Raw genomic sequence first — 23,309 nt, 5'->3', positions numbered from 1 at the left:
CTCTCCCACCAGGAGATGCACTGGAGAGAGAGTGAGAGCTGAAGCCTCCTGCCCTCTAGCTCCATGGTTTCCCATCCATTTACCTCAGGCTGAGCTCCCGCTGCAGATGGCAGTTGGCGAGGGTGCGCGCCGAGAAAAAAAGGCGCCAAACGCTCTGGGTGGGCAAAGGGGCCAGAATCACGCTCACCGGACGGTTCATCTCGGAGACGGGGGAAGAGAAAAAAAACTGGGTGAAAGGGAAGAGATCGAATATCGAGTTAAATTGATTTTGCTTCTGTGTCGTTGAGTTGGGAAGGGGAGAGAGAGAGAGAAACTACACTTACCGCCATGCTTTGCGACGGTGAGATAACCGAACGCGCATGTCAGGACGGGGGAGTGCGCATGTGATGTAAGGGAGACCTCACGCCGAAATACAACTCTCAGGGGGCACCGCAACAGCTGCGCAGCAGGAGGAAGGGGAGAAGGGGAGAAGGGGGAGGGGCTGCGGTGTCGGTTGTTGCGCAGGCGCACAACGCTTCGGGAGGAGGAGAGGAGGCAGAAAGAGGGGCCGAGTAGGATACCGCTCAAACGCACAACGCGCCGGGAGGAGGAGAAGGAGGTGGTGGCATCCGATCACGCGCAGGCGCATAACGGGCCGGGAGGTTGGGAGGGGGTGTCGAATACTGCGCAGGCGCGGAAGCGGCAGAGTGGATTGAGTTTGTCGTCCTCCGGCTGCTTGGACAGAGGGAGGCGGCAAGTACTTTAAGCCTCAGCCCTGGGTTTGGGGCTGGGAGGGCCGGGTGGCCCAGCTCTGCACCTGTGAGTATTATTTGCTGGAGGTCTGAGGGCCTAGCTTTTATTGATGGGGGGGTGCCTGTTGGAAGTTGTTGTCCACCCTTTCCTGAGAAGCTTGGAAGAGCAAACCCTCTGGACTCTGGCCCCGAACCCCTGGCCCGGGCTCTTTTCCCGCCCTGTGGACTGGATCACAGAGTCTGGACTGGGCTGTAACACCTGAAAGAAGTGTCCAGATCCAGCAAAGGTTCTTGTTTCTTTGATCGTGGTGGTGGCGGTCGCCGCGGCTGCTGGACTCTTGCTCCCTCCACATATACAGCCTGACCTGTGCTTCCAGCTGTTTTATTGCTTTCAGGGTTCTTGCTTTATCTTGTTTTTAAATCCGTGAATCCTGTTGCTGAGTGATCAGAATTGTTCTGTTGTTTCTTTCACGTCTGAAAGTAAGATTTATCTCTCAGGCAGGGCATGAGTGCTGTGTAATAAAAACAGAAAGTGCCGGAAAAACCCTCCAGGTTCCTCCTACACTTTATTTTTATTTCAGATCGCCAGTATTGTTTTTATTTCAGATCGCCAGTATTGTTTTTATTTCAGATCGCCAGTATTTTACATGAGTGCTGTGTGTTTGTCCACTTTTTTGGTTTGAGATTTCCCTCGTATGCAGCATTTCATTTTTGTTCTTCATCTCCAATTTGGCTGCTTACTGATTTTCAAGTCAAAACTATTGTGTTTGGTTCCTGAGGCAGGAATGAAGATGACCAAAAAATAAAACAAGGGAGAGATTTTTTTTTATTTAGAATGCCTTTTTGGGCATGGATACCCCATTAGAAACACTGCAAGCATCTTTTCGGTTTTTGTTTACTTCAGATTTCTCTGTTTTTACTTGAAGCATTCATGTTCTATTGCTCTCACTTTCTTGCCTCTCCCTTAGTCCTCCCACTGCTTCAGCAGTTCTCATGTTTGTTTAATGCTTCAGGCCACTCGTTGAGTGAAATCACTCAGCAACCCTGTTTTCTCTGCATTTCTGCTTTTCTCTCTTCCCCCTTGCTGTGAATATGCTTGTTTTTCTTGGAAGACAGGCATGAGTCAGATGTTGCATGTTTCCTGCTGTTTTTGTTTGAGATCTCCAGTATCTTTTGCTTTTCATGTGAAAACTATTCTGCCTGATTCCTGAGTCAGAAGTGAAGACCACCAAAAAGAGAGTCAGAAATGTTGCTTGGATATAGCATGTCCTATCAGCAACAGTGGGAGGTGGGGGGAGCAGAATCCCTAACAGCTTTGAAAAGTTAAGAAGTGTTAGAAAAATAAAAATTTCTTCATTTATGTGCAAAGGACAGGGAAATGGGACCAACTGAAAATATTTTACAGGGACTGTTGGTTACTGGACTAGTAATCCTTAGGCCTGGACGAATAATTCAGCAGGCACAAACACAGTGTTAAATGGCTTTAATGTGCTTTCAAATTCTGTTTTAAACAGCAACTTGCAGATATAGTAGTCCAGGAGGAACACTGCGAGATATTGGATGGGATAGTCATAAATAGAGAGGAAGCACTCGAAGGGTTGCAATCCTTGAAAATTGATAAGTTACCAGAGCCAGATGGATTGTTTCCGAGGCTGCTGAAAGAAGTCAGGGAGGAGATGGCAGATGCTCTGAGGATGATCTTCCAATCTTCACTAGATACAGGGGAGGTAGTGCAGTGGAAATTGTGTACATGGATTTTAGCGAGGCATTTGGCAAGGTCCTACATGGCAGATTGGTCAAGAAAGTAAAAGCCCAGGGGATTCAGGGTCATGTGGCAAACTGGATAAAAGGTTGACTTTGTAACAGGAAACGAAGGGTAATGGTCGATGGATGCCCCTGCGAATGGAAAATTGTCTCAAATGGTGTTCCACAGGGCTTGGTGTTGAGACCCTTGCTGTTTGTGTTATATATTAACGATTTGGACGTGAACGTGGGGGGCATGATTGAGAAATTTGCAGATGACACAAAGATTGGCCGAGTAGTGGATAGCCTTAATCTCAAATGATATAGATGGGTTGGTGGAGTGGGCAGTAAAGTGGCAAATGGATTTTAACATAGAGAAGTGTGAGGTCATGCATTTAGGGAGGTCAAACAGTTACAGGGATTACACAATAATTGTGAATATACTAAGAGGGGTAGATGAAGTGAGGGATCTTGGTGTACAAGTACACAGGTCCCTAAAGGCAGCAGTTCAAGTAGACAAGGTTGTAAAGAAGCTATATGGAATTCTCTCCCTCATTGGCAGAGGTATAGAATGTAAAAGTAAGGATATAATGTTGGAATTGTATAAAACATTGGTGAGACCACAACTGGAGTATTGTGTGCAGTTCTTGTCACCACATTACAGGAAGGACGTAATAGCTCTGGAGACAGTGCAGAGGAGGTTTACAGGATTGTTGCCAGGATTAGAAAAGTGTAGCTACGAGGAGAAATTGGATAGGTTGGGATTATTTTCCTTAGAACAAAGGAGGCTGAGAGGTGACTTGATTGAGGTGTACAAAACTATGAGAGGAATAGATAGTGGACAGGATAAAATTGTTTCCCTTGGTGGAGAATTCTAGAACCAGGGGACATAGATTCAAGATAAGTGGCAGAAGGTGTAGGGGGGACATGAGGAAGAACTTTTTTATGCAGAGGGTAGTGAGTGTCTGGAATTCGCTGCCCAAGTTGGTGATAGAGGCAGAAACTCTAAACTCTTTTTAATAAGTACCTGGATTTGCACCTAAAGTGCTGTAAACTGCAGGGCTATGGGCCAAGTGCAGGAAGGTGGGATTAGAAAGGGCACCTGGTTGCCCTCGGGCTGGCATGGACAAAATGGGCCAAATGGCCTCCTTCTGTGCTGTAACTTTTCTACGGTTCTGTGGTTCTATTGTGCTTTCTGCATCCTTAAAGTACTATGCACAGCATGGATTAATTTATGAAAGATGATGACTTGTCGGTATGTGAGCGAATAAGGCAGCAACTTTGCAGACAAGATTGACATACAAACTGAAAGGAGCTGCAAGGGTCAGCTGATTGTGGGGTTGATTTGAGGGAGGAGCATTGACCAGGAAAACTAAATGATTGTCTTCCAATAGTGGGTTGACAATTTTAAAATCCACCTGAATGGGTAAGTATGAAGCAAAAGCAGAAAATGCTGGAAAAACTCAGCAGATCTAACAGCATCTGTGGAGAGAAAGACAGAGTTAACGTTTCAAGTCCATATGCACCCCCCTTCAGAGCTAAAAGGGTAAGTATGATCTTGCTTCACCATCTAATCTGAAGGATAGCACCTCTTACAGTGCAGTAACCCTCACTGATGCCTTTATAAATGAGAGGGAAATGCAGAATGGCATCCGAATAAAAAAGTTGATGTTTTGCAGAGGAACCTTCTGTTAAAACCGATGAAGGATCTGCTTAAAACATTGGCCTGCATTTTGCTTGTTCTCCAGATAGTGGCTGGCCTGGGTAGTTACCTCCATTTGCAGCTTTTGTTTTGCCTTCGTGTCGGAATTAATTTTTCAAATCCACCCCAATTCTTTGTGCCACATATCTGACATTTCTCAAATGTTTACGGATCTCTTACCAATTCTCCCTGATTTGTGAGGAGTCATGTGGTTTTGTTGGCCTGTGGGCAAACTCATTCTGAATCTCGCTTGCCTGGAAAATGCTGATCTGACGGTCTGTAATAAATTTTCTGGCTTTTAATGAGGTATTACAAAGAATATTCTGGAACGTGGCATGAACTGTTAGTGGAGCAAACTCCCCCATCTTGAGTGGAAAATGTCGATGCATTTATTTCTTGTAAAATCTTTATTTTATTTTCTTAGAACCCAGTGTGAGATAAACATATCAGCAATGCAAGGCACTTAAACAACCGGATAGCTGTTCTGCTAAAGGCAGTGTAGACCAATGGCTATGAACGGGGCAGCTTCGCCTGTTTGGTTGTTATGCGTGCTTGAACTGCGTCAGTGATATATGTTGTGATATATAATGGCATGACACCGTGTGAAATGACAACTGCACATGTCTCAATATCAGTTCTAGGCAAGCAATTGTGCTTGAGCAATTGTGTCTTGGCGCGATGTTGCCAGGTCCATTTGCCAGGCCCTTTCTCTGACAAACCTGCTTGGACAATACAACAAGGGGGAGAGCAGCGAGTATTTACTTTATTCTTTCATGGGTGTCACTGGCAAGGCCAGCATTTATTGCCCATCCCTAATTGCTCTTGGCTTGCTCAGCCATTTCAGAGGGCAGTTAAGAGTCAACCACATTGTTGTGGATCTGGAGTCGCATGTAGGTCAGACTGGGCAAGGAGGCAGATTTCCTTCCCTAAAGGGCATTTGTGTACCCGATTAGGTTTTTATGACAATCGATGATAGTTTCACGGTCGCCGTTACTGAGACTGACTTCCAATTCCAGATTTTAGTAATTGAATTTAAGTTGCTCCAGCTGCCGTGTTGGGATTTGCACCTGTGTCCCCAGGTCGTTAGGCTGGAACTCTGGATTACTAGTCCAATGACATTACCACTACACCACCGTCTCCCCATAAATCACTTTGGCATTGTTCTTTCTACCACACTGACCCTGAACCTAAAGACTAAACAGATGTCCTTTACCCTCTGGCAATATTATCAGTTTTCTGTTTATGCTGCAGATAGGCTGATGGCCGACTTGACTCAAAACGGGCCTCGCTGACTTGCGCTCGTCCAAGTGGCTCTTGTTGGAAAGCAGTGGCCACTGAGATCAAGCGTAAGTGAGGTACGGAAGCAGAGTGGTTACGTTACTGTCAAAATTTCCACAAAGCTACATGACCGCGCAGCAACCTGAAGATTCCCGCACACTAGTTGGTCCTTTTAAAATTCTGTCGAAGTTCTGTCGAAGGGTCATGAGGACTCGAAACGTCAACTCTTTTCTTCTCCGCCGATGCTGCCAGACCTGCTGAGTTTTTCCAGGTAATTCTGTTTTTGTTTTCCTTTAAAATTACTATGCAGTTTGTTTTTTAAAAGGGTCTGCACACTTAAAGAAAGTGCCTGCAGACTTGGGGGGGAAAGAAATTACAGGGAATGTAGATTACCGGACTGGCAATCCAGAGACAGGACAAATCCAACCATGGCAACTGGGGACTTTAAATTCAGTTAGTTAAATGAAATTAAATGAAAACTAGAATCTGTAAAGGTCACCTTCTGACTAGTGGATTGTCATTAAAAACCCATCTGGTTCACTAATGCCCCTTTGGGAAGGGAATCTGCCATCCTTACCCGGTCTGGCCTACATGTGACTCCAGACCCACAGCAATGTGGTTGACTCTTAAACGCCCTCTGAGCAGAGGCAATTATGGATGGGCAATAATAAATGCTGGCCTAGACAGCGATGCTCACATCTCATGAACGAATAATAATTTTTAAAAATGCCCTTTTGGGAAGGAAATCTGCCATACTTGCCTGGCCTGGCCTATGTCTGACTCCGCAGCAACGTGGATGACTCTTAACTGCCCTCCGAAATAGCCTAACAAGTTACTTAGTTGGACTGGAATGGGAAATAAATGCTGGCCTTGCCAGTGATGCCCACATCCAGTGAATGAATTAAAAAAGAAAGCCACCACCAAGGAATTGAAGAACCGTCACAGTGAAGTGCTCAGCTCACAATTAGGGTTTTAGAAATCACCAATGAATCCAGCATGACTGGTGACTGGGAGTAGTGACTAGCTAGAAAAACAGCCCTGAGCCCTGCACACTCATCAAGCTCGAGGCTGATGCACTCGGTTGGAGGGGGAGTTGTTTTGGGTGACTTGGATACTCAAAATATCAGATCCCCATATAGCTGCAGGAGAGAAATCCAAGAAAGATTCACGAAGGTTCCTTAAAATTCTGGAACAACGGAGAGGGAAAAGTGGTTTGTGCCTGGGTGGCCACAGGGTAATGGTGCAAGACTTTCGGTTAAATCAAAGCAAAATAATGTAGATGCTGGAGATCTGAAATAAAAACCAGGAAGTGTTGGAATAACTCAACAGGTCTGGCAGCATCCGTGTAGAGAGAAACAGTTTCAAGTCCAAACTGACTCTTCTTCAGTGCAAGATCTCAGCTTGGTCACATGAAAGTTTCTGATAGGTAGGCACCACAGAATGTTGATGGCATTTCCGCATCTGAGTGTTGCTGTCTTCTTTTTTAGTCTCTTGAGCCTGTTCTTTCACTTCTCCCCTCCCCTCCTCTTCCTGAATGTTTGGGGTTCCGTCTGTTTCCAAAGATCTAGCGCTGTCTATAGCCAGGGTATTATTTGCATTGGAGAAAAATGTTGAAGTATTTTGTAAATGCTTTAAGCGTTGAATTCCTTTTTGTCATGTGGTGGCTATTGTGTAGGCAGCCATTCAGCATCTGAATCGGCGATGAGATGGATGATGGGGTAATCTCCACAGGGAGGTTTAGTTGAGGGAGAAATGGTCAGGGCGCTGATAGAACTTCCTGGTTGCCCTCCAGCAGTGTCATATGATCTCTCTCGTTCACCTGAATTGACTGGAACAGGCATATGAGCCCTCTTGATCTCCCCAGGAGGATTGGGCTTTGGTCTGTTTAAAACATTCATGTTGCAAACACCCACCCCCACCTAAGTCTCCACTCTAATGTACTGTTGCTACCTTTCTGTCTCACTTGCAAGCCACTCTTGGGAACATTGCACGGCAGACAAGGGTCTGTGCTTTTGGTTTATTTTTGCCTGGACAGTTGGCAGATGGGGACCTAGAGTGTCCCTGCAGGAAGAAGGGAGGAGTGGCTGTTCTGTTAAAACTTATTTTACTCCCTGGAGCCCAAATAAAGACCAGTTTCTTATAGCCAGGCACTGTTCAGAGAAACATGGAGCAGTAAGTCTGGGAGCTACAGATGCAGGGAGTTATCTTCTGGGCTGTATAATTAATTGCATTGTGTTATTGAAATAAACAAGTTTATATTTGCTCTGTGTATGAGGAATCTAAAGCCATTAACTTCCTACAGTAACTGGAGGGATTGAAACTCTTATTCTGATGCAGGCATGTTTCTGACAGTAGCTTTCTTTTTCATCCAGATGGATCCAAGTGAGCCGAGAAATGTGCTGGAAGTGTCTGGAGGTTCCCAGCGGGGGAGTGTGTCCTCGTCTGTGGCTAGACGTGAGTTTCCTTGCATGCTTGTCTTGAAACCAGTTTCTGCTGGATGGTGTGCTGTGCCAGAATATGGGAAAGGGCCTTTTTTTTTAAAGTAATGTCTCAGTTGGTTAAGTCAGACTGAGTCTGACATACAGGTGTTGGCACATGCATGCTTCACTCTCCAGTCTGGCTTCATCCAAGACCAGGCTGTTAGCCACCACTATTGCTTTGCATGTCAGTCAGCAAGGGAGATGAATATCTACCCAGTTTTTTGACTCCCTTCTGTTATCCAGTGACTGAAAGAGTGAGAGGGGGCTGGATCAGACGCGGACACCGATGATGTTTGGAGATACGGCGATAATGTGGGAAGGTGGCATTGAGGTTAAAGATCAGCTATGATTGAGTTACATAGCAGAGTGGGCTTGAGGGGTTGACTAGCCTACTTGTCCTATGCTCCTATTAAGCTTGGCTGTGTTGCCATTCCACAGTTGAATAGCCTGCCATCCTTGAATGCGTGAAAAATAGTCACTGATCTAAGGTGCTGGCACAGAGCCTGGCAGGGGTCAATACTGTCGGAAGAGCTGGAGAAAGCAAACAGTCTCACAATATCTCTGCTGCCCCAGCTAGGCTGTTGTGTTAATCTTGTCACTTAAAAGAAAACTGGCTGTTGTAAATCAAATATCAGTTCATTTTAAATAAGACAGGTAAGATAGAATAAATGGGACAACAGCGTGGGGTGTTCCGTATGTCATCTGTTCCATAACAATAGCTTTATTAGCAACAAGGTAAAAAATAATCAGAAGATTTGCCTCTTGTGCAGGTATGTGCACGTTTAAGATTCTCAGTCCAAATTCCTGCCTCACATTTTAAGTGTGATGATTGTTTATCGCCAAAATGAATCTGTTCTTCAGTTAATTAATATTTTTCTGACTCCTGTTTTTCTTTTTTTCCCCGCCCCCCCAGACTCAGAGGTACTGGTTTACCTGGTGAATAACTCAGTTATTCAGATCTCTGTGGATAGTCTGACGGCCCTCACAGCAGGAGAGCTCGCCAGGACTGTTCGGGAAGCGCTCCAGTTGCCTGATCAGGCTCAAGAGATATTCTCGTTGTGGCTCATTTCGCCATTCCTAGGTGAGTCTGTGCGTCGCTGTAGGCCCTGTAGATTGGGGAGGGTGCGTCTCCATTTGTCTGTAAATAAATTCATTTGCCATAAAAGGTGTTGGAGAGGATTTTAACAGCATGATTGGGGAAATGCTTTAGTGTGAAATTCCTCGTTGCAGTGGGTTAGACACTGGGCTTTCAGCTTGGTGGCCTGGCTTCGAGTTCAGCCTGAGCGGTGTGAAGGATGTCTGCAGGCTGGACGAAATAAGATTTTAGGCATTCTTTGATCCTGCGATGGTCTTCCAACCAGATATATACTCCATCGACAAGATCGCCCACTTCCGCCTCCAAGCCATCGTCCAACTCTGCCCCTGCCTCAGCTCATCTGCTGCTGAAATGCTCATTCATACCCTTCGACTTGAATACTTCAATACTCTCCTGACCATCCTTCCATCTTTCACGCTCGATAAACTTGAGCTCAGTCAAAACTGCTGCCCAAATCCAGCCTGCACCAAGTTCCATTCACCCATTGTGTCCTACTTGCTGATCTACATTGGCTCCCAATATGGAAATACCTCAATTTTTAAAATTCTCATCCTCGTTTTCAAATACCTCCATGGCCTCACTGCTCCTATCCCTGCAACCTGCTCCAGCCCTACAACTCTGAAAGATTTCTACACTGCTTCAATTTTGGAAGGCAAATGGCATGTTGGCCTTTATTGCAAGGGGAGGACAGGAATAAATAAGTCCTGCTACAATTGTGGAAAGATTGAGGAAATTGGACTTGTATCCTCTAGAGTTTAGGAGAATGAGAGGTGATCTCATTAAAGTATACAAAATTCTTACAGGGCTTGACAGGATAGATGCAGGAAGAATGTTTCCCCTGGCTGGTGAGTCTAGAACCAGGGGGCACAGTCTCAGAATAAAAGGTTGGCCATTTAGAACAGAGATGAGGAGGAATTTTGTCATCAGAGGGTGGTAAATGTTTGGAATTCTCGACCCCAGAGAGCTGTGGAGGCTCAGTCCTTGAGTATGTTTGAAGCAGAGGTCGATAGATTTCTCGCTATCAGTGACATTAAGGGATATGGGGATAGTGTGGGAAGATGCCATTGAGGCAGAAGATCAGCCATGATCTAGTTAAATAACAGAGCAGGCTTGAGGGGCCAAATGGCCTATGCTCCTATGATTCTATGTTCTTAATTGTGAAGGGTTTTGGTGAGACCACATCTAGGGTACTGTGTACAGTTTTGGTCTTCACATTTAAGAAAGGATATACTTGCACTGGAGCTGGTACAGCAAAGGTTCACTAAATTGGTCCCTGGGTTGGGGGAGTTGCCCTATGATGAAAGGCTGAGTAAATTGGGCCTATTTTCTCCAGAATTTAGAAGAATGAGAGGCGATCTCATTGAAACATACAAGATTCTGAAGGTGTTTGATAGGGTAGACGCTGAGAGATTGTTACTGTTGGTTGGGAAATCTAAAGTACAGTCTCAGGATAAGGGGGCGATCCTTTAGGACTGAGAGGAGAAATTTCTTTACTCAATGGGTTGTGAATCTTTGGAATTCTCTACCCCCAGAGAGTTGTGGATGCACCATCGTTGAATATGCTTAAGGCTGGGATAGACAGAGTTTTGGTCTCTCGGGGGAATTAACAATATGGGGAGTGGGTGGGAAAATGGATCAGGCATGGCCATATTGAATAGTAGAGCAGACTTGGTGGGTGGTATTCCTTCTATTTCTTGTGATCTAGCCTCTTGAGACCCGTGGTTATAATCATCCCAGCATTCAGCCATAGTTCCAGCTGCCTGGACCCCAGGCTCTGGAATTTCCTCCATAAACTTCTCTATCTCTTTCTCTCCTCCTTTAAGATGCTCCTTAAAACCTTCCTCTTTGACCAAAACTTTGGTTGCCTGTTCTAATGTATCCTAATATGACTGGGTGACATTCCTGTCAAGGTCCTTGGACATTTTATTATGTTAAAGGTGCTATATAAATGCAAGTTGTTTCAATCCAGTTCTTAATACAGCCACCAATTTGGTACTAGGTTGATGATCTCACTCGGGCACCATAGGGCGAGGAAACAGGAAATTGTGTGATTGAAGGAAAGACCATTTTTCTGAGGTTGGGATTGAAGTTGTGTTATTGGGAGAGTGTGGAGGGATCTATACCTGATCTGTGTGTCCATGCTGCTGATATGGGCGGGGGGAGGTGGGGGGAAGGTGCAGCGGAGGGGGCGTGGGGGTTGTTGTGGATTTAGAACCAAGGGACACAGCCTCAGAATAAGAGGCATGCCATTTAGGACTGCGTTGAGAAGGAATTTCTTCACTGAGAAGATGGTGAATCTTTGGAATTCTCTACCCCAGCTGGCTGTGAAGGCTTGGTGATTGAGTCTGTTCGAGACAGAGATCAATAGATTTCTAGATCTTAAAGATGTCAAGGGATATGGGGATAGTGCAGGAAAATGGCAGTGTGGTGAAAGATCAGCTATGATCTAATTGAATGGCAGAGCAGGCTTGAGGGGCCAAATGGCCTACTCCTGCTGCTATTTCCTCTGTTCCTTCGTAGGGCTGTGTAGCTCAATACTAGGCGCAGGGGTCTGTGTCGCACCCGATGAAAATAAATACCCGTTTAACAAATAGGCATCATGGGCTTCTCTCCGTTTCCACTTCCCTTTATCTTGTGACCTTCAAAGTTTACATTCTACTGAAATTAGTCAGGCACACCCTTGCTGAGTGTGATTGTTGTTAATTCCTGCAGTTAGTTATTCTTGCTGTCTTTGTTTTCTTTCAAAACATTTTCCTCTTTGATTCTCTGCTTACTTTGTAGTGCTGCCTCCTGAAATAGAAATGATCAGGATGCAGCACCCTCTTCTTCTCTCTGCCCCCCAACACCCACCCATCAACTGGCTTGCAAAATTGGGGTTAAAGCTGGAAGCACAGAATTGGCAAACTGCAGTTCCAGTGTGCTGCACGTAGACCCTTGCTCTGTTCTAGGGAGCGCTACATTCACTCTAGGCCAGCAGGCAGAATCAACAGAAGGCACATCTTCAGTCACCTTACACAGGCAACTCAGTGTATTTCCTTGAGGGTCGCTGGGGAATGGCAGCAAGTGGACTGAGCTCAGTTTGAATATGGCTAAAGTAGTGTAGCGTCCACTTCTGTATTGGCCTTAACCTAATATTGAGGATCGGCCAGAGACAGAATATTTTTGAAAACTCCTGTAGGTTACTTCGTGCTCCTGCAATTGCCTTGCCACTGTCTATGCTTTGATTCTAAACATACACCCCTGTCCAGCCCGATGGTGCGGAGCATGAGTGACCTCATGCGGGATAAAGGATATCATTGGAAAATCTTGCAGTCCTGTTATTAAACAGTTTCTGCTACAAAGCGGTGGACATGGCACATGTTTGGCTTGGATAAAAAAACCTGTACTTTGTGCCTCAAGGACTCCCATGCACCTATTATCCTTGCTGTGCAGCCAGGTGGCAAGTAACATTTGTACCACACAAGTGCCAGGCAATGACTATCCCCAACAAGATGGAATCTAACCATCATCCCTTGACATTCAGTGACATTACCATCACTAAATCCTCCACTATCAACATCCTGGGGTTCACCATTGACCAGAAACTGGACTGGACTAGCCATATAAATATTGTGGCTAAAAGAGCAGGTCAGAGGCTAGGAATCCTGCGACGAGTGACTTGCCTCCTGACTCCCCAAAGCCTGTCCACCATCTACAAGGCACAAGTTGGGAGTGTGATGAGCCTCCAATTGCCTGGACGAGTGCAGCTCCAACAACACTGAACAAGCTTGACACCATTCAGGACAAAGTAGCCTGTTTGATTGGTACCCCATCCACAAACATTCACTCCCTCCACCACTGACTCAGAATGGTGGCAGTGTGTACCATCTACAAGATGCACTGCAGGAACTCACCAAGGCTCCTCAGACAGCACCTTTCAAACGTATGACCACTACCATCTAGAAGGACAAGGGCAACAGACACTTGGAAACACCACCCACAAGTTCCCCTCCAAGCTACTCACCACCCTGACTTGGAAATATATCGCCGTTCCTTCACTGTTGCTGGGTCACAATCCTGGAACTCCCTTCCTAACAGCACTGTGGGTGTACCTACACCACATGGACTCCAGCGGTTCAAGACGGCAGCTCACTGCAACCTTCTCAAGGGCAGTTAGGAATGGGCAACAAATGTTGGCCTAGCCAGCGATGCCCGCATCCCATGAATGAATAAAAAAAGGTCTCCCAGGTAATTATCCAGAAATATGACCTAACTCTATGATTCATCCTTGGGATGAATCATTAAACAGAGCGTCTTCCTGTGGATATTCAAGAGCAGGGAGTTCTGATGCCTCAGCCAATCCCTCAGTCAACACCAGCAAAGAAACTCAACAGCTAGTCATTCATTGCTTTGCTGTTTTTGTGGTGTTGCTGGCACAGAATTTCTGCCCTATGTAACGGTGACTGTAGTCCCATAAAAAAATAAAGTTCATTGTCTGAAGCACTGAGTCATATGAAATGTGAGATGTAAATGGAAGTATTATTCCAGGGCAAGGGGGAGAGAAACAAGTGAAAGGAAGGCTCCTCTCGAGCCTGATCTGTGTATAAATATGTTCCACAGTGAATTTCTTGGTTGTGAACAAGTCTCACATAAAATAATGCACCCTCATGATTTCAGTGTCCAAATGACTACACCCACAGGCACTTAAATACCACGGATTTAGCTGTGCACAATGGCTATTTGTGTCCCTTTCTTTAGAAATCATCGTGAGACAGGCAACAACAAGACATTGCTCTGGCCCTCCAGCTGTAACAGGAGATCTCATTTTCCCGTGATTGTGAAGATTATATTTTTCCATTAATTGGGTTGAAGGGTTCTGACACCTCAATCCATTTGTAAGTGACTCTGGGAGATACTAAATAAAGGGAGGAGTAGTTTGAGGCTGGGAGGGTGGGTATAGGACATACTTAGAGCAGAATGCTTAACTGTTCTCTGTTCATGGTCCTCCATGTAACATTCCCCTATCTGACACTTTTTTGCCTATTCATAGAGCTGCAGCTAAAACCTAAGCACCTTCCATACAAGCTCTGCCGGCAGTGGCCAGATCTCCTATACCGCTTCACCAAGTGCCCTGTTGATGACATTGTTCACGGTAAGTGCTGCACCGGTTGACAGCTTTGGTGAGAAATTTGAGGGTGCCGTGGGCAAAGAGCGTTGACCTTTACAGCTCACTGTATTCTCCACTTCCATCTCTCTCCAGAATCCATCGTCTCCTCAGCCCATTTTTATATATAGTGTGCTTTGCTAATCCTGGAGGGTACCGCCGCTCAGATCCTGACCAGAGTCCAAACGCCTCCACTTACAACAGAACTCAATGCACAAGTTTCTTCCATTCCCCCCAATCTACTTTCCTTAGCTCAAGGATACTGAGACCAATTTCAGCATAGCCGAGAATAGAGACTGAGTGGGGAAAGGGGAACCCTGCTAAAGTAAATAAAACCTCATTGAAGCAGTACTTGATAATTTTATTCGAAGTGTGTGAATGATTGATTGAAACAGAAGAGTAAAGATATCATTTTTCCCCAGTTAATGTTGCACTCTGATAGATGTCCGGCTGAAAGACATGGCAAGTGCCTGATTTGTTCTGTGGCCTAAGCAGCACTAACTGAATTCAGGCTGGGAGGCACTGCAGTTGATATTGGCACCCTTGTGCTCAGAGGGGGAGGCACCAATGAAGGTACATGGCTGGAAGGTGACCCTCAACCCCACACTGCTTACACCACCCCCCCTTTTACTGGGTGTGTGGATATTGGCTGAGGACAGCCTCAGGCTCAGCTATGAGCTCCCCCTGACCTGCCTCCCATGGTTCAAAAGGCTAGATCTCACCTCATACATGAAAAATGTCCACCTGGGTGAATTGAAAATGCTGTGACTATGTCCGTCGCTGGTTCAATTTCTATCCTAACAATATCTCCTATCTCTGACAGATGAACCGTCGTTGCAATTTCGGAAGAATGTCTTCTTTCCCAAAGGCAAGGAGTTACAGGTGGGTTCTGACACATCTAGTTGCTGTGATTTCATAGTCTCATTCACGATTGCAATGCCACATGAACTGGTGTTCGGTCAGGAACTCTTAATAGTTTTTAAGTGTGTGTGAGCTTGTGTAATTCATAGCACCTTCTTCCTTCTGTTGGTCACCTTTAGTGCAAGTTATCCAACCTATTTGGAACCTGTAGCACTGTATGATTGGGTTAACCAACTCAACACTAATGCTCTGGAGGAAGAATTCCTTGAGTGTGTATGAGATGGGTTTCTGGACCAATACGTTGAGCCAATTAGGGATCGGGTTATTTTGGATTAGCATTGTGTAATGAGAAAGGGCTAATTAATAACCTTGCTGTAAAGGAGCCTTTGGGAAATAGTGACTAAAGTATGAGAGAATTTTGCATTAAGTTTGAATGTGATATAGTCCATTCTGAAACTAGGATCTTAAATCTGAGGAAAGGAATTTATGAAGGTATGAGGGGCAAGTTTGCAATGGTGGATTGGGAAAATACATTAAGATTTGACGATTGACATGCAATGGCTAGTACTTAAAGAAGTACCTCATGGTCTATGACAGACATACATTCCCCTAAGGCACAAGCACCTAAAGGGAGAACTAAATCAGTTAATGAAAGAAGTCAAAGACTGTATTAGATCAAAGGAAGTGGCTTATAAGGGTGCCAGAAAAGGTGGTAAGCCTGAGGATTGGGAGCAACTTTGAACCCAGTAAAGGAGGACCAAAGGGCTGATTAAGAAAGGGAAAGGAGAATATGAATGCAAATTAGTGAGGGACATAAAGATGCTTTTACAGTCAGCCTTTAGGTATGTGAAAAGGAAAAGATTAGCTAGGACCAAAGGCCTATTACAGGTGGGGACAGGAGAATTTATAGTGGAGAACAGGGAAATGGCAGAGAAACTAAGCAGTTACTTTGTGACTGTCTTCACAGAAAAAGATACTGAAAATCTTCTAGAAATACTAGGTGACCAAGGGACTTGTGAAACTGAGGAACTAAAAGAAATTATTATTAGTAAAGAGGTAGTACTTGAAAATTTTAATTAGATTGATTGGACCAGATGAGCTTCATCAAAGGAGGTGGCTAGAAATAGCAGATGCATTGGTGGTTATCTTTCAAAATTCTTTAGATTCTGGAAAGGTTCCTGCAGACTGGAAAGTAGCAAATATAATCCCACTATTTAAGAAGGGAGGAAAAGGGAGAATGGAGAACTACGGATCTGTTAGCTTGACATCAGTAGTAGGGAAATGTTAGAATCTATTATAAAGGATGTGATAACTGGACATTTAGAAAAGAATGCTAAAATTGGGCAGAGTCTGCATGCATTTATGAAAGGGAAATCATGCCTGACAAATTTGGAGTTTTATGAACATATTTCTTGTATCATTGATAAAGGAGAACCAGTGGATGGTGGTGTATTTTGGTTTTCAGAAGGCCCCACACAAGAGGTTTTTAAATAAAACAGAGCTCATGGGATTGGGGGAAATATATTGACATGGATTGAGAATTGATTAACAAACAGAAAGCAGAGTAGGAATAAACAGATCATTCTCAAGGTGGCAGGCTTTTACTGTACTGCAAGGATCAGTGCCAGGTCCACAGCTGTTCACAATTTATATAAATGATTTAGATGTGGGGACCAATTGTAATATTTCCAAATTTGCTGATAAATTGGGTAGGAACATAAATTGAGGTGGTTGCAAGGAGGACTTGGACAGGCTAAGTCAATGGGCTAGAACATGGTAGATGGAATATAACGTGAAGAAGTGTGAAGTTATTCACTTTGGCAGGGAAAAGCAAAGAATATTTCTGAAGTAGTGAGGGGTCACGAAGTGTGGGTGTTCAAAGAGACCTGGTGTCCTTGTTCATGAGTTGCTAATAGGCAGGTGCAGCAAGCAATTAGGAAAGCAAATAGTATGTTGGCCATCATCGCAAAGGGATTTAAATACAGGAGTAAAGATGGGGCTTGGCCTAAATAGCCAAGTGGTTATGGTACTGGGCTTGTAACCCCAAGATCAAGAGTTCAAATCTCACAATGGCAAACTATGAAACAATGTAACTTCATCTGAATAGGAACAGATGGAAGCGTGTTTGTACTCGAAAGAGTTACAGGAGTAAAGATGTCTTGCAGTTGTATAGAGCCTTGGTGAGACCGTTCCAGGAGTTTTGTGTACAGTTTTGGTCCCTTATCTAAGGAGGGATATACTTTCCATTGAGGGAGTGCAACAGAGGTTCACCAGATTAATCCCTGGGATCGCAGGATTGTTTTGAGGGTCTGTATTCCCTAGGTTTTGAAGAATGAGGTGTGACCTCACTGAAACTTACAAAATTCTTATGGGCGTGACAGGGTGGATGTTTTGTTTTATTCATTCACAGCCGGCATTTATTGCCCATCCTTGGTTGCCTCTGAGAAGGTGGTGGTGAGCTGTCTTCTTGAACTGCTGCAGTCATAGTGCTGTTAGGAAGGGAGTTCCAGGATTTTGACCCCGCGACAGTGAAGGAACAGGGATATATTTCCAAGTCAGGATGATGAGTGACTTGTAGAGGAACTTCCAGGTGTTGGTGTTCCCATCTATCTGCTGCCCTTACCCTTATAGGTGGTAGCAGTTGTGTAGATAAGATGTTTCCCCTGGCTGTTGAGTCTAAAACCAGGGGACATAATCTCAGGATAAGAGGCAGGCCTGAAATGAGGAGGAATTTCTTCATTCAGAGGGTGGCGAATCTTTGGAATTCTCTACCCAGAGGGCTGTGGAGGCTCAGTCATTGAGCATGTTCAAAGCAGAAATCAGTAGATTCCTGGAGACCAGTGACATCAAGGGATTATGGAGATAGCGCAGGAAAGTGGTGTTAGGGTAGATGATCAGCCATGATCAAATTGAATGGCGGAGCAGGCTCAATGGGCTGAATGGCCTACTGCTGTTCCCATTTTCCTCTGAGTATACCACTAGCTTAAGACCACCTGCTCCTGTAAGATGAACATAGGGAATAATTTTCCTGAGGTTGGACTCTTTGTTTAAACATTTGGCTCTTCACATTCGACACTGGAGACGAGCAAAATTAAGATCAAGAATAGAATGTATCTCGGGAGATGGCCATGAATATTACACTCTCTAAGAGAGCAATAATCTTTTTTACTTTGTACTGGCTGAAGGCCATTTACACTTTTGACTTTTGGGTAAGCCATGTTGGCTTCAATACTAAGTGTTAATATGATTGTGAAAAATTCTGTGGATAATAAGCAATGTTCTGCATTTTAAAAATGTTCCCTTTTTCTCCTCCACTAACGTTTTCCTGATTTAAAACAGATTGAGTGGTGAACTTTTATTTGTTTTGATTTATTTCAGATCGAGGATGAGGGCATCCTCCGATTGTTGTACGAAGAGGCCAAATTTAATATCCTGGAAGGCCGCTACCCTTACGACATGGAGGATTGCCTCAGACTGGGCGCCCTCGCTTGTCGAATTGAGCTCGGCGCCTTTGATCAGGATCAGCACAGCCCGGCTTTCATCAGGTGAGGGTAATATCGATGCCAAGGCAGTGGGCGAAACATAGACAGATCCTGTCTGACCAAAATGGAAGCATTTGAAGTGGTGGGGGCTAAACTTGCCATTGAATGGCCGATGCTTAATGAACGAAAGCCAATGTCATTACGATTGCCAGCGTGCTTTCCTTTAAATTGCAGTGGGAGGGGAAACATTAAAGAAAAATTATTGCATCAAAGACACTGTGCCAGCACACTGTGCATGCTTGCATCAGGAAAAGATTAGTGAATTTTACACCACAGGAAGAGGCTATTTGGCCCATCATGCCTGTGCTGGCTACGAGCTATCCACTTCACATCGTTCTCCTATCAGCACCTTACATCTTTTTAAAGTCACCTGGTTAATTGCTGTTTGAAATATCTTGCTGTACACGCATTGGGTGCCGTGTTTCCTACATTACAGTGAATAGATTTCTAAAAAAGTACTCCAGTGGCTGTAAGATGCCCTGAGCTGGTGAATGATGTTATATTTAATTGAAAGTTTGATCATTGCTTTCTCCTATCCCCTTCTAAATGTTTCATTTTCAGATAATTATTCTCTCCCTTTTAAAAGCTGCTGTGAATTCCATGTCCCAACAGCCTTGCGTTTTTTTTTAAAAAAAAGTTCTTATTGCCTGACGATTAAAGAAAGAGGTTGCGATCGCTGTATGTCCTTGAGTTACAAACCCACTGAGCAGTGAAATTTTTTTCCCCATTCGTTTCATCAAAGCCACTCATCGTTTCAAAGACCTCCTCTTGATTTTGTTCTAATAGGAAGGGACAGTCTCTCTGAACTCAGCCATTTTTCTTCTTTCTTTCATGGGATGTGGGTGTTATTGGCAAGGCCAGCAATCTGTTGCCCAACCCTAATTGCCCTTGAACTGAGGGGCTTGCTCGGCCATTTCAGAGAGCAGTTAAGAGTTAACCACATTGCTGTGGGCCTGGGGTCACGTGGCCCAGACTGGGTAAGGATGGCAGATTCCTTAAAGGGCATTAGTGAACCAGGTGGGTTTTTATGACAATCGATGATAGTTTCATGGTCACCGTTACTGGGAGTAACTTTATATTCCAGATTTATTACTTGAATTCATATTCCTCCAGCTGCCATGTTGTCAGAGCACTAACCTGGGCCTCTGGATTACTAATCCAGTGACATTATCACTACGCTACCGTCTTCCCCCGAGTATAACCATTCATCCTCTTCCTTTTTTTTTTATTGATGTCACCACACTGTACAGCAGAACTGCCTCAGGAGTGAAGCTTCAGCTGTCTGGTGCTGTTGTACACTCTGTGTGTCACCAGTCAGGATTCAATGACTGTGAAAGCTTCTCTGGATGCATTTGGCTCCTTCTGGGGCCAGATGAGAGCATCTAACAATTTGGGCCTAGCCCACTCTTTCATCTAAGGACAAATTGAATGAGAAGGTCATGTTTGAACCATGGGTTATGTTCTGCTGCTGCTGATTACTACCTGATATTGGTCTTCCTCCACTGTAACCTGCTATATTTGGAGGCCCTGCACTGAGCAGTTGATGTTGAACGTGGAGACAACACTGAAGCAGTGGACAACCCTCGGCCAATTGCAGCAATGGCTGGGAGGAGAAAACTCCACACACAACAGGGCTATACCTCGAAATGGGCTTCTTGCTTACACTGAGCTTCAGTCCTGTCCTGTGTTGAGTTTGTGGATCCTAGCAGATACTACAATTGGATTTGATGCTTGTGGGATAAGGGATTTGGGGTGGGAGGAGTGTTTAGGTGATGGATTCTCTCTGCATATTGCGCGAGAACAGAAATCTAGGCTGACTTCTGAGGCCATTTGTAGCATCTCAACTGCTGCACTGGCTGGGATCAGCCCAGTTCAGTGAACTGTCCTGGGAACTTGCTGCACTCTATAGTTCAGTACCACACTTGGAAGTGTACTTACATTATTCCTTCATTATCAACTCCACTCCCTGTGTAGAGAGCTCAGATGTTTCAGCACAAGATACTGTAGGGTAAATTGACCAACTACATGTTCTGCTTGAGTGAAACTCCCTGCTGGTATTGGTGAAGCTTTTTGTCCATTAACTAATGTTGCATTGCTGACTGAACCATTAACCGAGTTTGCACACACCCCCCTGCCCCAAAAAGCTTGGGTTAACCTGTTGTGTGAAATATTTTTAGGGAGAAACTTGACTCGTTCCTTCCCACTCATCTGTGCAAAAAGCATGGTGGGTTCCTGGCAGCGTTCCGGCCCCGTGGAGCTAAGCAGCACGGCTATGAAGAGGGGCTCCTGGAGTGCTTCAGGCAGCTGGTGGATGATGCAGCACGTGAGGAGTCAGAGGCACTGAAGCTACACTACCGGGCTTATTTGGAAAAGTGTCATCTGCTGCTGTACTATGGGTAAGGTATGGGGACGTGTGGTTGAGAGAGGAGTGGGTGGTGTCCTAATCCTTTCAAATTCTGATTATAGAAACTAGGAGCGGGAGTAGGCCATTCGGCCCTTCGAGCCTGCTCCGCCATTCATTATGATCATGGCTGATCATCCAACTCAGTAGCCTGCATCCCATTTTCTCCCCATACCCTTTTGATCCCTTTCGCCCCAAGAGCTATATCTAACTCCTCTTTGAAAGCATACAATGTTTTGGCCTCAACTACTTTCTGTGGTAACGAATTCCACAGGCTCACCACTCTCTCGGTGAAGAAATTTCTCCTCATCTCAGTCCTAAATGATCTACCCCATATCCTCAGACTGTGACCACTGGTTCTGGACTCCCCTGCCATCGGGAACATCCTTGCTGCTTCTACCCTGTCTGGTCCTGTTAGAATTTTATAGGTTTCTATAAGAGTCCCCCCTTGTTTTTCTGAGCTCCAGCGAATATAATCCTAATCGATTCAATCTCTCCTCATATGTCAGTCCCGCCATCCCAGGAATCAGTCGGAACAGGTTGCACAGACAATATGTGTAATTCCTTGAATTTGGAGGATTGGCCTGCCAACCTTCACTGTCTCACCTTGCAAAGGAAGACTGTTGACCTTTTAAGGATTTGCCCCACTCCTGGCAGTTGGAGACTCTGTAGCTGCAGCACCTTCAATAGGAAAAAGGCAGAGAATCTTTCCTCATTTGAAAAATGAGCTTGCGCTAAAGTTGCTGATGTTGCCATCTCATCTTAGTGTAGTGCAGTGTGTGCAGAAAGTTATGTATCATGGTGACGCAGAATGTTGTGTGTGCGTGCATATATACGTTTGCACGTACACAGGACACAACAGGGAAGAAAACAGCAAGGAAATTGGCACAGTTGTTGAAGGGTTGTGAACTTTGAGCAATCTGTCAATCCTATTGCTTCCACAGTCCATGAACGCTCTTGAGAGCAGTCACTAAAGGATGTAACAGAAAGCCAGTGATTGGCAAAGGCACAGATCGAGTTCACCCAGTACCCTGAGCAGCCCCCTATGGCATTTTACTGTGTGTACCCACCCATTTCACCTCGAGGAAAAAGTTCTGCCTCCTGTCATTTATTGAGGAGATCATGAGGAAAGTTGAGTAAAATCCTGGCCTACTCACCTTGGATTGTTGGACTTTCTTTCTTACATTTTTAGTTTTACCTTCCTTAAGGGTCATATGAGCATACACACCAAATGAGGAGTAGGAATAGGCTATTCAGCCCCTCGAGCTTGCTCTGCAGCTCAAAAGATCATGGCTGATCTGACTGTGGCCTCAGCTCCACACTCTGTTACCCACCCGCCCGATAACCTTTGTCTCATTTAATCACCTGTGCCTTAAAAATATTCACTGACCCTGCCTCCACCGCTCTCTGGGGAAGAATGTTTCAAAGATTCACGACCCTCTGAGAGCAAAAAATTACTTCTCTCTCCGTCTTAAACGAGAGACACCTTATTTTTAAACTATGTCCCCTAAACTAAACTCATTTGAATCTGAACTAGCATCGCTAGCCTTTTGTTAAGGGTCACTGTGCTGCGCAGGTCCTTGTAGGGAGTCCTTTGCCAGAAACTCCACCGTGTTGTGTTGTGGAATAATGGGACGGAAGCTTCTGCCCACAGCTCAGTCTGTGGCAAGATTAGGAAAGCTGCCAGGACAGCCTTTCAATTCCCCCAGGAGAAGAGATTACATAAACCAGGTTTGTAACCTCTGGAATGTGAAGGTTTAAGAGCTGATTTGATTTGAGGTTTGTTTCAAGGAATTGATATGGTGGGGAGAAACTTTATTCAGCAGGACAAGGAGACATTGCCTTCAAGTCAGAGTCAGGACATTCAGGAACCTCCCAATTGACTTATTAGTGAAAACCTTATTTCATGCCCCTACTTTTGGATTCTGCCACTGTGTAAATGTCTCTATGTCTGCTTTGTCAAACCCTGTCGTCAGTTTTTAATGGTCACCCGTCTGCCTTCTTTTTATAGAGAAAAGAATCCCAACCTGCAATCTTGCCTGATTGTTGAGTGTTCTCAGCTCTGGTATCGCCCTTGTAAATCTTCACGCTCTTTGCCTCTTGTGGTTTCAGCTCTGCACTGTTCACAGGGGAGATTGACAAACCCGTGCAGAGCTTTCTGCACCGGAATGGGCGGAAGATGGTAACCATAGCGATCAGCCTGGATGGCGTGTCCGTCATGGACAGTAAGGAGAAGGTAATGTTTAATGTTATTTGAGCAGTTTTAATTGTCGTTCTGCTGTTTGGAGAACAAAATGGGTGTATGGTGTTACTTCAGATGTTACTTCATTTG

At 44.9% G+C, this 23,309-nt stretch overlaps 1 protein-coding gene across 2 annotated transcripts in view; it reads left to right on the top strand.

The window, feature by feature from the left end:
- Positions 1–538: 538 nt before the first annotated feature.
- Positions 539–23,309, top strand: part of frmd8 (FERM domain containing 8) — a 38,063-nt gene continuing 15,292 nt past the window's right edge. The window contains exons 1-8 of one of the 2 annotated variants that reach the window (XM_041179931.1): positions 539–598; positions 7,827–7,908; positions 8,848–9,015; positions 14,060–14,161; positions 14,997–15,055; positions 18,413–18,579; positions 20,754–20,972; positions 23,090–23,213. In XM_041179931.1, coding sequence (XP_041035865.1) covers positions 7,827–7,908; positions 8,848–9,015; positions 14,060–14,161; positions 14,997–15,055; positions 18,413–18,579; positions 20,754–20,972; positions 23,090–23,213 — 921 coding nt within the window. In that variant the 5' untranslated portion in view covers positions 539–598. Of the gene's footprint in view, positions 599–674; positions 799–7,826; positions 7,909–8,847; positions 9,016–14,059; positions 14,162–14,996; positions 15,056–18,412; positions 18,580–20,753; positions 20,973–23,089; positions 23,214–23,309 lie in introns of those variants that run through there. The other variant, XM_041179930.1, reaches the window with a different exon arrangement.

The sequence above is a fragment of the Carcharodon carcharias genome, chromosome 37 (assembly GCF_017639515.1).
Source record: "Carcharodon carcharias isolate sCarCar2 chromosome 37, sCarCar2.pri, whole genome shotgun sequence".
NCBI classification, from domain to species: Eukaryota; Metazoa; Chordata; class Chondrichthyes; order Lamniformes; family Lamnidae; genus Carcharodon; species Carcharodon carcharias.
The sequence above is the reverse complement of the archived record's forward strand: the minus strand, read 5'-3'. Positions and strand labels throughout refer to the sequence as shown.